General features: G+C 35.2%; 1 protein-coding gene across 11 annotated transcripts in view; it reads right to left on the minus strand.

Annotated features, from left to right (window-relative positions):
• The window catches only part of LOC106874333 (coiled-coil domain-containing protein 171), a 186359-nt gene that overhangs the window by 26235 nt on the left and 147010 nt on the right, over nt 1-13114 (minus strand). For all 11 annotated transcript variants that reach the window (XM_014922027.3, XM_014922026.3, XM_014922028.3 and 8 more), the window contains 3 exons: nt 10646-10828; nt 7834-8025; nt 6104-6249 (listed from right to left, as the gene is read on the minus strand). In XM_014922027.3, the coding sequence (XP_014777513.1) occupies nt 6104-6249; nt 7834-8025; nt 10646-10828 (521 nt within the window). The remainder of the gene's footprint in view (nt 1-6103; nt 6250-7833; nt 8026-10645; nt 10829-13114) is intronic.

The raw sequence follows: 13114 nt of genomic DNA on the forward strand, positions 1-13114 counted from the left end.
AACTCATGTATATATATATATATATATTTGTGGTGAAACACACACACTCACACATATACTTATTTATTGAATTCATTTACCTCCATAAACTTGTGGAAATAAATACTCATACACAGTAGACATACTTGTAAATACAACCTTGTGTCATTATGCATGCACTAAAGAGATACAGCAGAGAAAGGAAATTACAGAGCTATCAAATTGTCGAACCAGGTTATGGATACCTCTGTAATTTCTTTTCTCTGGTGCATCTCTTTAGCAGTAGAGATGGGTGTCCTAAAATGTGTCAGCCAGAATAAGAAGTGGCTGGAGAATTTTTTAGGGAGCTATTACTTCTGCTGGCACAAAGGGCCATTGCTCTGAAAATCAAAAGTGCTTTTGTGTAAAGTGCATTGTTGTGTGGCAATGAGATGTGGGCTTTGATTGAGGAGGACCTGTGAAGACTAGAAAGAAATGAAGCCAGCATACATTGCTATATGGACTAGTGCAGTCAATGATGAAGTATAACTGAACTGAGAGATTTGTGTATAAGAGGAGTCAGCTGTAGGGTTCAAGAGAGGAGACTGCACTGGTAAAGGCATATGGTGGAAATGAAGGATGCCAACTGCACAAACAAGTGCTCGAGGTAAAACAGGTGAAGCCACACATGACCTGGCACTCCATCAATGACATTGATGAGGTTTCCAGTTGAACTGAACAATGGAACAGCCAGCTCATGAAATTAAGATGCAAGTGGTCGAGCACTCTACAGACACACGTACCCTCAACATAGTTCCAAGGGAGATTCAGCATGACAGGATGTGACAAGGCTGGTCCTTTGAAGTACAGGTACTACTCATTTTTTCCAGCTGAGTGGACTGGTGACTGGAACACTAAAATAAAGTGTCTTGTTCAGGAACACGTGTCATTAGGAATCAAACTCACAACCTTATGATTATGAGCTAAATATCCTAACCATTAAACCACATGCCTTTACAAAGCCACACATAACTGAACGTTTAATCTGTACATATTGAATCTCTACTTCCATTGACAATATCTTATTACTCTTTTTCATCTCTACCCTTCCTATTCTATGCTAGCTGGCAAGTGTTTGTGCAAATTTTCTTTTCAGGTGATGACAGAAGTTGCACAATGATTGCCTTCCCACTGTCACTCCCAAGTACACAATTTCAGGGCCGCTACCATCAATGTTAGCACAATGAAAGGAAGGAGTGGCGAGATTACTGAAATGCTGGAGCAATGCCATGTTGATGAGTATTGTGTGCAGATGGAAAGTAGATTCCTCATGGGTAAGAAACAGGGTTTTAATTTTTTATGGGTAGGCGGGAGTGATGGAGTAGGTGGTGTAGCCATGCTGTTAGCAGAAAAGTGGGTAGATAAGGTAACTGAGGTAGTTAGAGTATGTGATAGGGTAATTAAGCTGAGACTTAGCATAGATAAATTAACAACTACATCTATCTCTGCTTATGCTCCTCAGTCTGGGATGGCTGATGAGCACAAAAGACCAATTCTATGAGGTCCTTTTGCAGACTACCTCAACGACAAATGACAGAGACGTTTGTATTGTGGCTAGTGACATCTATGGACATGTTGGACAGCATCCCCATGGATTCCATGGAGTGCATGGTGGTTATGGCTTTGACCCTAGGAATGCTAGAGTTCTGTGATGCAAATGATCTCATGATCTGCTACACTAACTTCAGAAAACCTGCCAGTCACCTAATTACTTATCATTCTGGGCAGTGCATAAGTCAGACTGATTACTTCCTCACCAGCCAACAAGATAAACAGATACTTGCAAATACAAAGTTTTTCCAAGGTAAAGAGTGTACAACCCAACATAGGTTACTAGTTAGTGACTTCAGAATTAAAGCTAAAAAGACTCAGAGAAATAAACTATTCTGGAAAAGAAGATTATGGCAGCTCAAATACCCAGCAAACAGACAGAAATTCAGAGATATCCTAATGGAAGCTTCTGATGAAAGAGAAGAAGAGTTGGGAAATATAGCTTAGAGGACAATCAGAAGTTCCAGCAGGACAATCTACTGAGGGCTACAGACAAAATCTGTGGTTGGTGCAGAGTCCCAGCTTGACCAAGGTGGAACAAGAAGGTAGACAGTGTTATAAAAGCAAAGAGACAGATCTGGGAAGACTGGAAAGACAGTGGAAGCAGAGAATTATATCAGGTAGCCAAAAGGGCAGCTAGGTGTCAGGTTTACATTGCAAAAAGAATAGCTGAAGGTAAGAGATTTACAAATGTTCTATAGTGTAAGGATCGGAGGTGTGAGGTATTCAGGATTGCAAAGCAGTGTATCGGAGAAAATAGAGATGTGGTGAGTGAGAAATGTGTATGACTGGCATGAAGAGGCTGTCTTTCAGTATACAAAGGTATCTTGACTTCTAAAAATAATGTAATGGATAAATGTATAAAGATAAAGAGCTTGATAGAAAAATGTTATCGTCTCTAGGCCAAATTCCTTCTTTCAGCTAATGACTGAGCTTGACCTTGGTTTGACCAACAGCAGTTAAAGGCACACACACACACACACAAACACATATTTCTAATTCTAAACATATTTCAGTGAGGCTTTGAAAGCAAGCAAGTAAAAAAAAAACTTTTGAATTTAGTTTTAATTATAAAATTACATCTCTCAATAGCTAAACGCATTCTTTTTCAGCTTTAGAATTATTGCATATATATTCAAATGTTTCTTAAAATTGAACCTTTTTTCTTTCTTATTTTTTCACATAATTTCTGTTGTTCTGTCAAACACTTGGAATTACTGAATGAAAGCGGAGCAAAATTGGTAACTGGGTCAAAATCAATAATTTCTGATTTCTTGTTATTTTCTTTCATTTTGTACTATTGCACCATCTTTGGGAGTAATGGTTGGTCAGTACAGGTTACATGGTTGGGAGTAAAAATTGGTCAGTATAGTTTACATAGTTGTTGTTGAAGTTGAAAGTTTGAAACATAGGTGACAGGTACTATTTTCAAGAAGTTTTTCCTCAAATTTGACCTGATTGTAATTGAGGTAGCTGATAAAATATCTGGATAAGCTATAGTGAAGAAGCTATAAAAAATATTTTATGGTGAGTTTTTAAATTTAGTTGAGTTTCATTAATTTAATATTATGTGTGATTTTTTCCATAATCCTCTTTCATTTGACCAAGATCTTTTAAATTTTGTTGCATTTCTGATGTCTAAGGATGGATGTTTATGTCTATGACACTTTTTTCAAATTTAATTCTGGAGAACTGGAAGGGCATATTTACCTTGTCTTGTCTTATCCATTTTGCTCCGTCTAAATTTGTCTTTTATATGCTCAAAGAGAACAGTGATAATTTTCTGAAATAGTGTTCTGAATATGTTATAGGTTTTACTGCATTTAGAGAAGGTCTTTATTTTGCTGATATAGTTTTGGCAAGGTAGTAAGTATTTGTAAAGAATATATTTTCTTCAAAGTCAAAAATGCAGTAAATATTACTCGTTGTGTCCCACCTACTCTTACTGGAAAGTGGAAAAGCAGGCTTTCAGAAACAGCTGTTTGAATTTCCCTGTTTTTGTTAAGGGTTTCCCCTGCTTTTTATAATTTTTTTTTCATGCATTGCAAAACAATGAAGGGAAGCCATTTTAAAAGAAGAATTTTAAAAATCCATGTCTTTTAAATGTTGGTATCTCTATCCTCTCTCTCTCTTATACACACACAACACACACTCATCATGGCTTTGAAACAGCAACAACCACAAAAACGATATTTTCTTTTTTGTAATTTTCTGTCATTTTATCTTATTCTACATTCTGAAACATTAACCCTTTTGTTACTGTATTTATTTTGAGATGCTCTATATTTCTTTCAATTACTTTAAATATGACAAAGAATTTAGTAAAATAACTTAGTTATCATTCAGCTAGTGTTAGGAACATAAATTGTGACTAAGGTTTAGTGGAAGATTTTAATTCAAAACTTATGAAAACAAAACATTTGTACTCAGAGCCAGAGCTGGTTTCAGCCAGGTTGGTAATGTAAGGGTTAAAAGAAAAAAAAATTTACCCTACTCTTCCCCGCTTCATTGTACTTTTCATAATGAAGAGAAAGTGAAACACTGCAAGTGGATGTGCAAAATATGAAACCTGAATTTTGAAAAAGTGTACCCATAAAACAACATTTTCAGTCATTTATTTATACTTTCTTTGCTAACTCATCAAATTCAGTTATTTGAAATAGATGTGTTTTGAGATTTAAATTTGATAATTTTCTAAGATTTTCATTCTTGTGTATAAGGGGCCCACCGAACTTGAAGTGCCATCGAACTTTTAATACAGAGAATGAAGTTGTTAGTGATAGGAAGGGCACCAAGCTATAAAAATATCAAAAAAGAAACATTGATATGACATGGCTCTACAAAACATTGCACATGCATTCTATCTAGGAGGATAGTAAATCTGAATAAGAACTGATACAGGGTAGAAGGGACTGTTTAGTTCTCCTGGATAAGAGAACCTTCTCTAGTGCTGGGGTAATGATAAAATGCTACTGGCTGACATTCTAAGACATGCACAACAACAAAAACAGTTAGCTGTGTGTGCTAGATGATGTGGACTGTAATGAATGACAAGACTCATCAAACACATGCTAGAAGAGAAAAATGAACATAATGTGACAATTACGATAACATAGATATGTAAATGTTTAAGAGTTTGTGAAACCACAAGTACACACACACACACACACACACACACACACACACACACACACACACACACAGAGGAGCTTTATGCACTTGATTATGATAAAGTATCATCAGAAACCAACTTGGGCAATGAGATACAGGCTTCAAAGATCAAGTTCATAAGCACTCCTTGTCAATCTCACTCACAAGAAATGCATTGAACAATTGGACTAGCATGTTGATACCTCATAACAAACAATACTGTTGTTCCCAAGTGCATGAAATATCATGTGATCATGTGGCCAACCAGACTATCAGATGTTACATATTGCTGACTCCAATGTAGTTTGCATTGAATGCCTTTGAATGATGCCACCCTGCTAGCAGGCCAATGTTCCCCAATAATTGAAAGAGATGATGGGAGCAACATGAAATGAAGTGTTTTGTGCTGCCTGGGAATTGAACCCACGATCTAGCGAATGTGAGTGCAACAATCTTAACACAAGGCCATGCACCTTCACACATGAAACATATAAACTAAAAATAAAATATGTGCAATAATATATAAATATTTGTGGGTATGTGTCTATGTGTTCCCACAAGTATGTTTATATGCGTGAGTCTGTGTGTATTATGTGTTCATGCCTCTACAAGTGTGTGTGATATATACATATATACCATCATCATTTAATGTCCACCGTTCCTTGCTGGTCAGACAGAATCTCTGTGACCAGATGCTCTTCCTGTCACCAACCTCACTTATTTCCAAGCAAAATAGTATTTCTCCATAGCTAGACAATTTTTCACAGAAAACTGGAAATGAACAGCCTTGTTTGTATGACAGTGATGCTCATTTATAACAATTGTGACATTTAGACAAAGGTACACACAAAGAAATACACATGCATACACACACACACATGCACATGTACACAATGGGCTTCTTTCAATTTCTGTCTACCAAATCTACTCATAGGGCTAGGTTGGCCTGGACTATAGTAGAAGACACTTGCCCAACCTGTCACACAGTGGGATTGAACTCAAGACTACATGGTTGGAAAGCACGTATCTTAACCACACAACCACATCTCTGCCTGGAGCCATGCCTTTGCCAATTATTCTGAACTATGCCTGGTCTACAAAGACATCATCATCATCATCATCATCATTATTAACGTCCACATTCCATGCTAGTCTGGGTTGGATGGTTTGACAGGATCTGCTGGGTCCAAGGACAGCAACATCCTCTAACGTCTCCTTTAGTATGGTTTCTACAGCAGGACATCCTTTCTAATGCCAACTACTTTTGTACTGGCTTCATTTTTTTGTGGCATCAGCACTAGTGAGGTCACCATGCAGCTTGCAAGATTAAAATCCTCTTTGACCACACCACACACACACACACACATATACTCCAGTTACTTACTGAGCAGCTGTTCTCAGAGTCCTTTCAGCATCAAGAAGGTTTTCTTGCAGCTCTGCTTTTTCACTATTATTTTGTTTTATTCTATTCTTCACTTCATATAATGATTGTTCTTTAGTCTTTAGAGTATCTTGGCACTTGGATAAAGTCTAAAAATACAGGCCGTAACAGACAATTTAGACATCAGAAAAGAATGAGAAAAGTAATTTATCAAAGATTTTAGCTTCATCACAAAACACTTAGATAACCCCTAGCATGTTTTTTGGGAGCACAGCATTTCCTCTTCTGAGAGTGACATGATACTTGGACGAACAATATCTTTCATATTATTTTTTAATAACATCTATTTTGCCTTCCAGAGATTGGCAAACCTATTCATCTATGACATGCACAAAAGATGTTCTTTTGCTTATGGATATATTGTCATTTCTGATGTTGATACTGTCCTTGTAGATTATGTTAACGTCTTTGTTTCAGTAAGTTACTTTTGTTATGGCTGCTACTACATCCACACTCAAGTAATCCAACATCACATTCACTCAGCCATCCTGCCTCTATCTTGTTGGAATGAAGAACCATTGATGAAATGAATTTCTTCAGTGTCTTCTGCCATCTATATAACAAACAACCCACAACAGTAAGAGATGTGCATTTAATATTAGTCAATGCACTTTCACCATTGGTTCCTCTCCATGATAACATCAGAAGATTCATTAAATCTAATATTGCATCATGCTTGATCATCATTAATTTAGGAAATGTATTTCTTTTGCAAAATTCTACCAATAATATAATGCTCTGTTGCTTTATTTTTATGGTTCAAAAGACTAGTTAGTAGTATATTAGGACCTCTGAAAACTGTCAAAAGCTATCAACAGAGAAAAGTTTGCATTCTGGGAAATGACTTCCAAGTCAAAATTATAAAAAAGAATGATACTTAGCAAGGGTTTTTATAATTGTCCTTGACTTGCTACTACAGAGTAGAACTGTTTAAATGCAAGTTTCAGAAAGAAGTATTTTAGTTCTATTACTGATTGAATGATTCCAAAAAATATAAAGTTTATATGCTTTCCCCCTATTCTAATTGGCGTCTCTGTTTAAAAACATTTCTATCTTCTGCCATTTCACACAGAGGATAGCAAAACCTGTGACAAAAAGGAAACTGGACTTCTGAGATTGTGAAGTTTAGGTCATCAATGAACATAACTTTGATTTTTATTCCCACTTTTCAGATATAGTTTCAAAACTTGTCTATTGCCTTTAAGCAGCCAAAGGGCTATCACTTAAAATTACAGTAATTTCAGCAAATCTAATACAGGAAGTTTTACAGCAAGCAATCTACTCAAAAGCTTTCTCTTGATAGTGTATCAATCTTCTTGCAGAGATATATCTATAACATAATCCATAACAATTATGCAAGTGTGTCACCTTGAAGTATTTATGAAGAAGACACCTCAAATTTGTTATACTGCCTGAAGGAAATTCAAACATCACTATTGGTACATAGTCATAATAGCATTAATGCATGAATTTGGCACTTCATAGAAATTAACTTGTCTTAAATCAATCCTGTTTACACAGTCAGATGTTATAGAATTGCCCACAAGGGTTATCACAAGGTTACATTTTTGATGATACTAGATTTCAGCCACACTAGCTGCTGATTATCTTGGTTATCTGTCCTACCTAATATGATTCTGATCAACAATGTATTAAACCTTAACAATACATACTTCAGTAACTTCTGATAATATATTTCCTTTCTGGACAACTTTGTTATTCTGTTCCTGAAGCTGTGATGATATTTCTGTCAGCTGAGCAGATTGCTCTTTCAGCAGTTGATCATTCCGCTGTTCTCGAAGCATAGAAGATTTTAGTTCAAATACAAGTTTCTCAAATGTCTCCACTGATATTTGCTGCTGTTGCTAAACACAAACAACGAGAAACAAAAATGAAATTCGTCAAAATTAAGCCATACAACAGTGATTTCAATATAACAGAAATAAATAAATACTGAAGAGGTTGCAAGATGCAATGGAAATTTTAGAGAAAATAAATAATGAGTGCAATGAGTGGAAATGAACCGGTGAGTGTGTTAAGTAATAGAGAACTAAAAGAGAAAAACTCTCCCCAGACAATAAAATAATAAATAACATTCATATAAATAGCATTGCATATTAAAAAAAACAAAAATTAATAACAGTTTATTCATATAAGGGACTTTTTTGAATGGAGAAATCAATAACTACTCATGTTATTCAAAAACAAAAACCTGTTTTTCCATTTCTCATTTTCTTTTTAAGATGTTTTAAGACTACCATAAAAACCCATGTAATTTGTGCACCTGTGTAATTTACGCAGGTGATTTTCAGGATAAAATTTGTTAAAAAAAAGCTTCTACTCATGTAAATTCGCACCCAAAAGTTTCAGAATTGCCGATATAGCCAGGAGAAAAAGGCTTTGAATTTAGTTGTATTTAGCATAATTTCACTTACTTATGATTAGATTTTATTAAATTTTCAATGAATAAAAATAATTTCTGTTTAACAGGTATCACATTGAAAGCTATTAAATTACAAAATATTTGTGTTGTTTATAATAAACTTTATTTAACATTTCTTGCCCACAAGAGATTATGTCCGATCTTTAGCACACTGCTGTGTGTCTTCTCAAATCATGATCACAGGAAAAGTTGTTGATAAGAATTACTAACAAAAACAAAGCAGGTGTTGCAAATTAAGTTTAATTACCAATAAACATCAGCTTGGATGACACTTTACTCAACTGACAGAAGAAGGTGACTGATCAAACTGATTATGTAAACAGAATTCTTTTCCACCTATTCTTGTCGGAACCTTTGACACAGAGTATCGAAATTTTAATCCCTTTCACACTTATAAAATTTTAAGCAAACTTAAAAATTTGTCATTACCATTATTGTCTGCCCATTCACAGTCGCCAGCCACAAAGAGAAGGTCCCAAGCATTTGGATCACACTCCTTCACTTTCACACCCACATTTTTATGGTACATATTACAAGACAGGCACAACTGATGTCCAGTCTGGGAGGCCTGCAGATAGATATCAATCTGCAGGACAGTTTGGGCATACTGTTCTTTCACTAACTTAAAAAAAGTAACCATTCCCCACAAAAATTAAAAAAACTCAGGTATCTTTTCTTTTTGTTTAACACAGAGTCAGTTGCTACAAGGCAAATGGTAAATATAATTGACTGAATTAATTCCAAAATATTACTGGAACTTGTGTTATTGATTCTGGATTGAGGAAAGATCTAGTCAATTCTGGTGAGATTTGAACATGGGGTAGAGATAGATGAAACTAAATATTCTGTGGTATTAAGTCTGACACTTTTATCTTGGTTTAGTATCCCTGTTTCTGATTTTCTTTTTTACTAGACACGAATAATTTTTGTAGGGAGGGAGGAATAGTCCATTTCACTCAATCAAAATATATTACAAGTTAATGAAGGAGCCTTTACACGATCACCCAACCTGCTAGAAATAACAGCTATATCTCTACTCTCTTATATAAAAAAGGGTACACTGGATAATGTAGCTTACATACAAAATGACAGGATAGTTATAATATATATTTTATGCACAACACAGTGTGAATCAGAAGTATTGAAATAAATTTAAATAATAGAAAACCGTTAGCTGAATGTAAATATATTTCTTCTATGCAGAGAAAAGGAGTCTCCTGATAGATTGTTTCATGATTTGTTGATTACATCTCAGAGAAGATTACTTAATCTCCTGTCCCAGCAAATAGAATAAGTGTCAACTGCTATATATAACAGTAAGCTACTAATCTACCATCATGGTGGGTAGCTTAATTTGCATATTTCTGTTTTAACTTGCTTATCATTAAGTAAACAATATATACTCTATACACAACAAAATGTGAATCAAAATACTTAAATAAATTTAAATATTAAAGCCATTAACTGTGACTAAACAACTACATAAAAATGTAAACATTCATATGTTGTGCATAAATTGTCTGTTGTTTACTTAAAGTCATTTAAAGCACAAAATATGCAAACTAGGATGGTCATAATTGAAAATAGATTTGCTTTATCATTGAAGTTAAAGAGACACCACAACTACACAGCACTAAGCATATTCATGAGCATCTATGACATACTAATAAAGAAAATTAAAACCAACCAGCAAAAACATTGAAGGACGTTGGCGTAAGTTATACATGAACTTGTTTTTAAAACTGCATGATTTTTGCCATGCATGCTCAAATTACAGACTAGCCTCACCTGTAAGCATGCTTATAGAGAACAAGCAAAATCAATATCAAATAATTCAGCAGAATAATTCACTCCAAGGTCTGTGTATTTGAATTTGGTACATAAAACACATGTATAAAATGGAGTAAAGCATGGGAAATTCCATATCACCAGAAATGAATAAATTAGTAGTCAATAATTAGTGCAGTTAAGTGAAAGATACATTGTAGTTGGTAATTTAACTTGATATACAATTGAAATGAGAAAAGATATCTTAAGAGTACCCTTTCATGCAGTTGCTTTAGCTGTTCTTGTAGATGGAAAATAGTTGATTTATCAAGTTCAAACTGTTCTTTTTCTTGTGCAGATTTATCTTGCTTCTGCTTCAACTGTTGTAATTGTGTTGTCATTTCCTGAACATGTCTATTTAAATCAGAAGTGTAGTTTTGTAGAGATTGTATCATATCCTTGAAAGAAACAAAGAAACAAATACTGAGATGAATATTATATTACACAACCATTATATAAATATAATTAACCAGGACTGGAGAAAAAAATTCAGGTGTAGAAGCAAGGCCTGGAATCAAAGGGCTTTAGAGTTGATTTGGCAAAAACTAAAATCTTAGTAAGTAGGAATCAGACAAATCACAAATTCCTTCAAGTAGATGGCCCTGCTTGATATGTAGAAAAGGCATAGGTGCAAATTCCATAATGTGACCCAGTGCAAGCTATGGACAGGTAAGAAGTGCAACAGTATCAGTGGAAGGTTAACAGGGAAAATAGTCTTTGTGTGTGGTAGATGTACAGGTGTAATAAACACTAGAAATGTACAGAAAATAGATTCCATCAATTGTCAGGGAGGGATACCTAAAAGTAGTTGATAGTTTTCACTATACAGGTGACCAAGTTAGAAGCAGAGGTGAATGCTCCCAGAGTGTAGCTGCTAGAATAAGAATAGGCTGAGCAAAGCTCAGAGAGCTTCTATCTTTGTTGGTAACAAAAGGGAATCTCTCTCAGAGTGAAAGGTAGATTGTATGAGGCTTGTGTGTGAACAGCCATGCTTCACAGTAGTGAAACATGGGTTGTGACAGTAGAGGACATGCGAAGGCTTGAAAGAAATGAAGCTACTAGGCTTCGCCTGATGTGCAATGTCAGTGTGCATGTACGACAGACTGTAAGAGTCTTGAGAGAAAAATTGGGCATAAGAGACATCGAGTATGGTGTGCAAGAGAAATGGCTGTGCCGGTATGATCAAGGGATGCATGCAGATGAGGATAGCTGTGTAAAGAAGTGCTGATCTCTAACTGTAGAGGGAACCTGTGGAAGAGGTAGACCCAGGAAGACATGGGACAAGGTAGTGAAGCATGATCTTCAAATGTTGGGTCTCATGGATGCAATGACAAAGTGATCAAGACCTTTTGTGATTTTTCTGTGCTTGAGACGACTCGTCAAGCCAAGTGTGGCTAGTATTGGTGACACCTAAAAGCACCTGTGCTGATGACATGTGGAAACAGGAGTGCTGGTGACATGTAAAAGCACCTGTGCCGGTGACACATAAAAGGTAACCACTATATTCTTGGAGTGGTTAACATTAAGAAGGGCATTCAACCAGAGACACTGAACCAAAATCAGACTGGAACCTGATACAGCTCTCTGGTTCAGCAGTTCCAGTCAAACCATCTAACCCATGCCAGCATGGAAAGCAGATGCTAAATGATGATGATGATGACGATGATGAATCATAAAACAATTGGGACAATCACAGGGATTGTATCACTCTCTTTATATCATAATCTCCGTTCACCTAAGTTATGATTCATATAACCCGCAGAAGAGCAAACAATAACAAAACATGATAATAAAATTACTAAACACAGATACAAATAAAAAAATAAGAAACATCTATATGATAGGACATCTTATTAGAAAGAATCAAATTCTTCTCAGATTGCACCTACAATCTTAAAAAAGGATACATTAGATGATATAGTCCAAGACAAACCATGCCAGCATGGAAAGCAGACATTAAATGATGATGATGATGTTGATAATGATGACACATTATGCTTAAATCAAAAACATGAAAAAAATAACCAAGATGAAATGGTCATGACAGGAATGCTGTTGATCAACATGTTGATCAATGGGGGTGGCCAATCTGGAGTAAAACTAAACTACAAAACCAATAATCAACAACCATAACTTTCTACTTAGAACAATAACACAAAGGAAATGTTTGTCCTCTACCATTTTCTAAAGTATCATGTAACATTTTCAGATTCAATCTAAAAGGTAGCCAATTTAGAAACTAACCAAAAACTATAAATAATCTCACCAGCTAAACACCTACACTCTCAATGTGTTTGTCTACTGTCCATTACAGACTTTAATGCAACATATGCCTTATCCAGCATCTATTTTTACTATCCTACTCCTTACTGACAATAAACAATGACCTTTCTAAAGAGTAGATGAATGGCTCAATATTAGAGAAGCATACAACAGACTATAACTGATAAGCTGTAGGAGGCTTTATAGTTTCATTCTGGTAATGCTATAGAAGACTTTTGCATTACTCAAAGCTTTAGGATATGCAAACTAGGCAGAAAAGTGGTAAAAACGTGATAAAAGGTAATTCAGTATCAGGTTAATGAACTCAGAAACAACCAAGAATTTAAATGATCATTCTTTTGATGTAACTCTATTTAAAACTCATTTGGGTTAAACAATGACAACAGCAATAGAAGTAGTAA

This window comes from Octopus bimaculoides, chromosome 2 (genome assembly GCF_046866305.1).
Source record: "Octopus bimaculoides isolate indiv1 chromosome 2, ASM4686630v1, whole genome shotgun sequence".
NCBI lineage: Eukaryota > Metazoa > Mollusca > Cephalopoda > Octopoda > Octopodidae > Octopus > Octopus bimaculoides.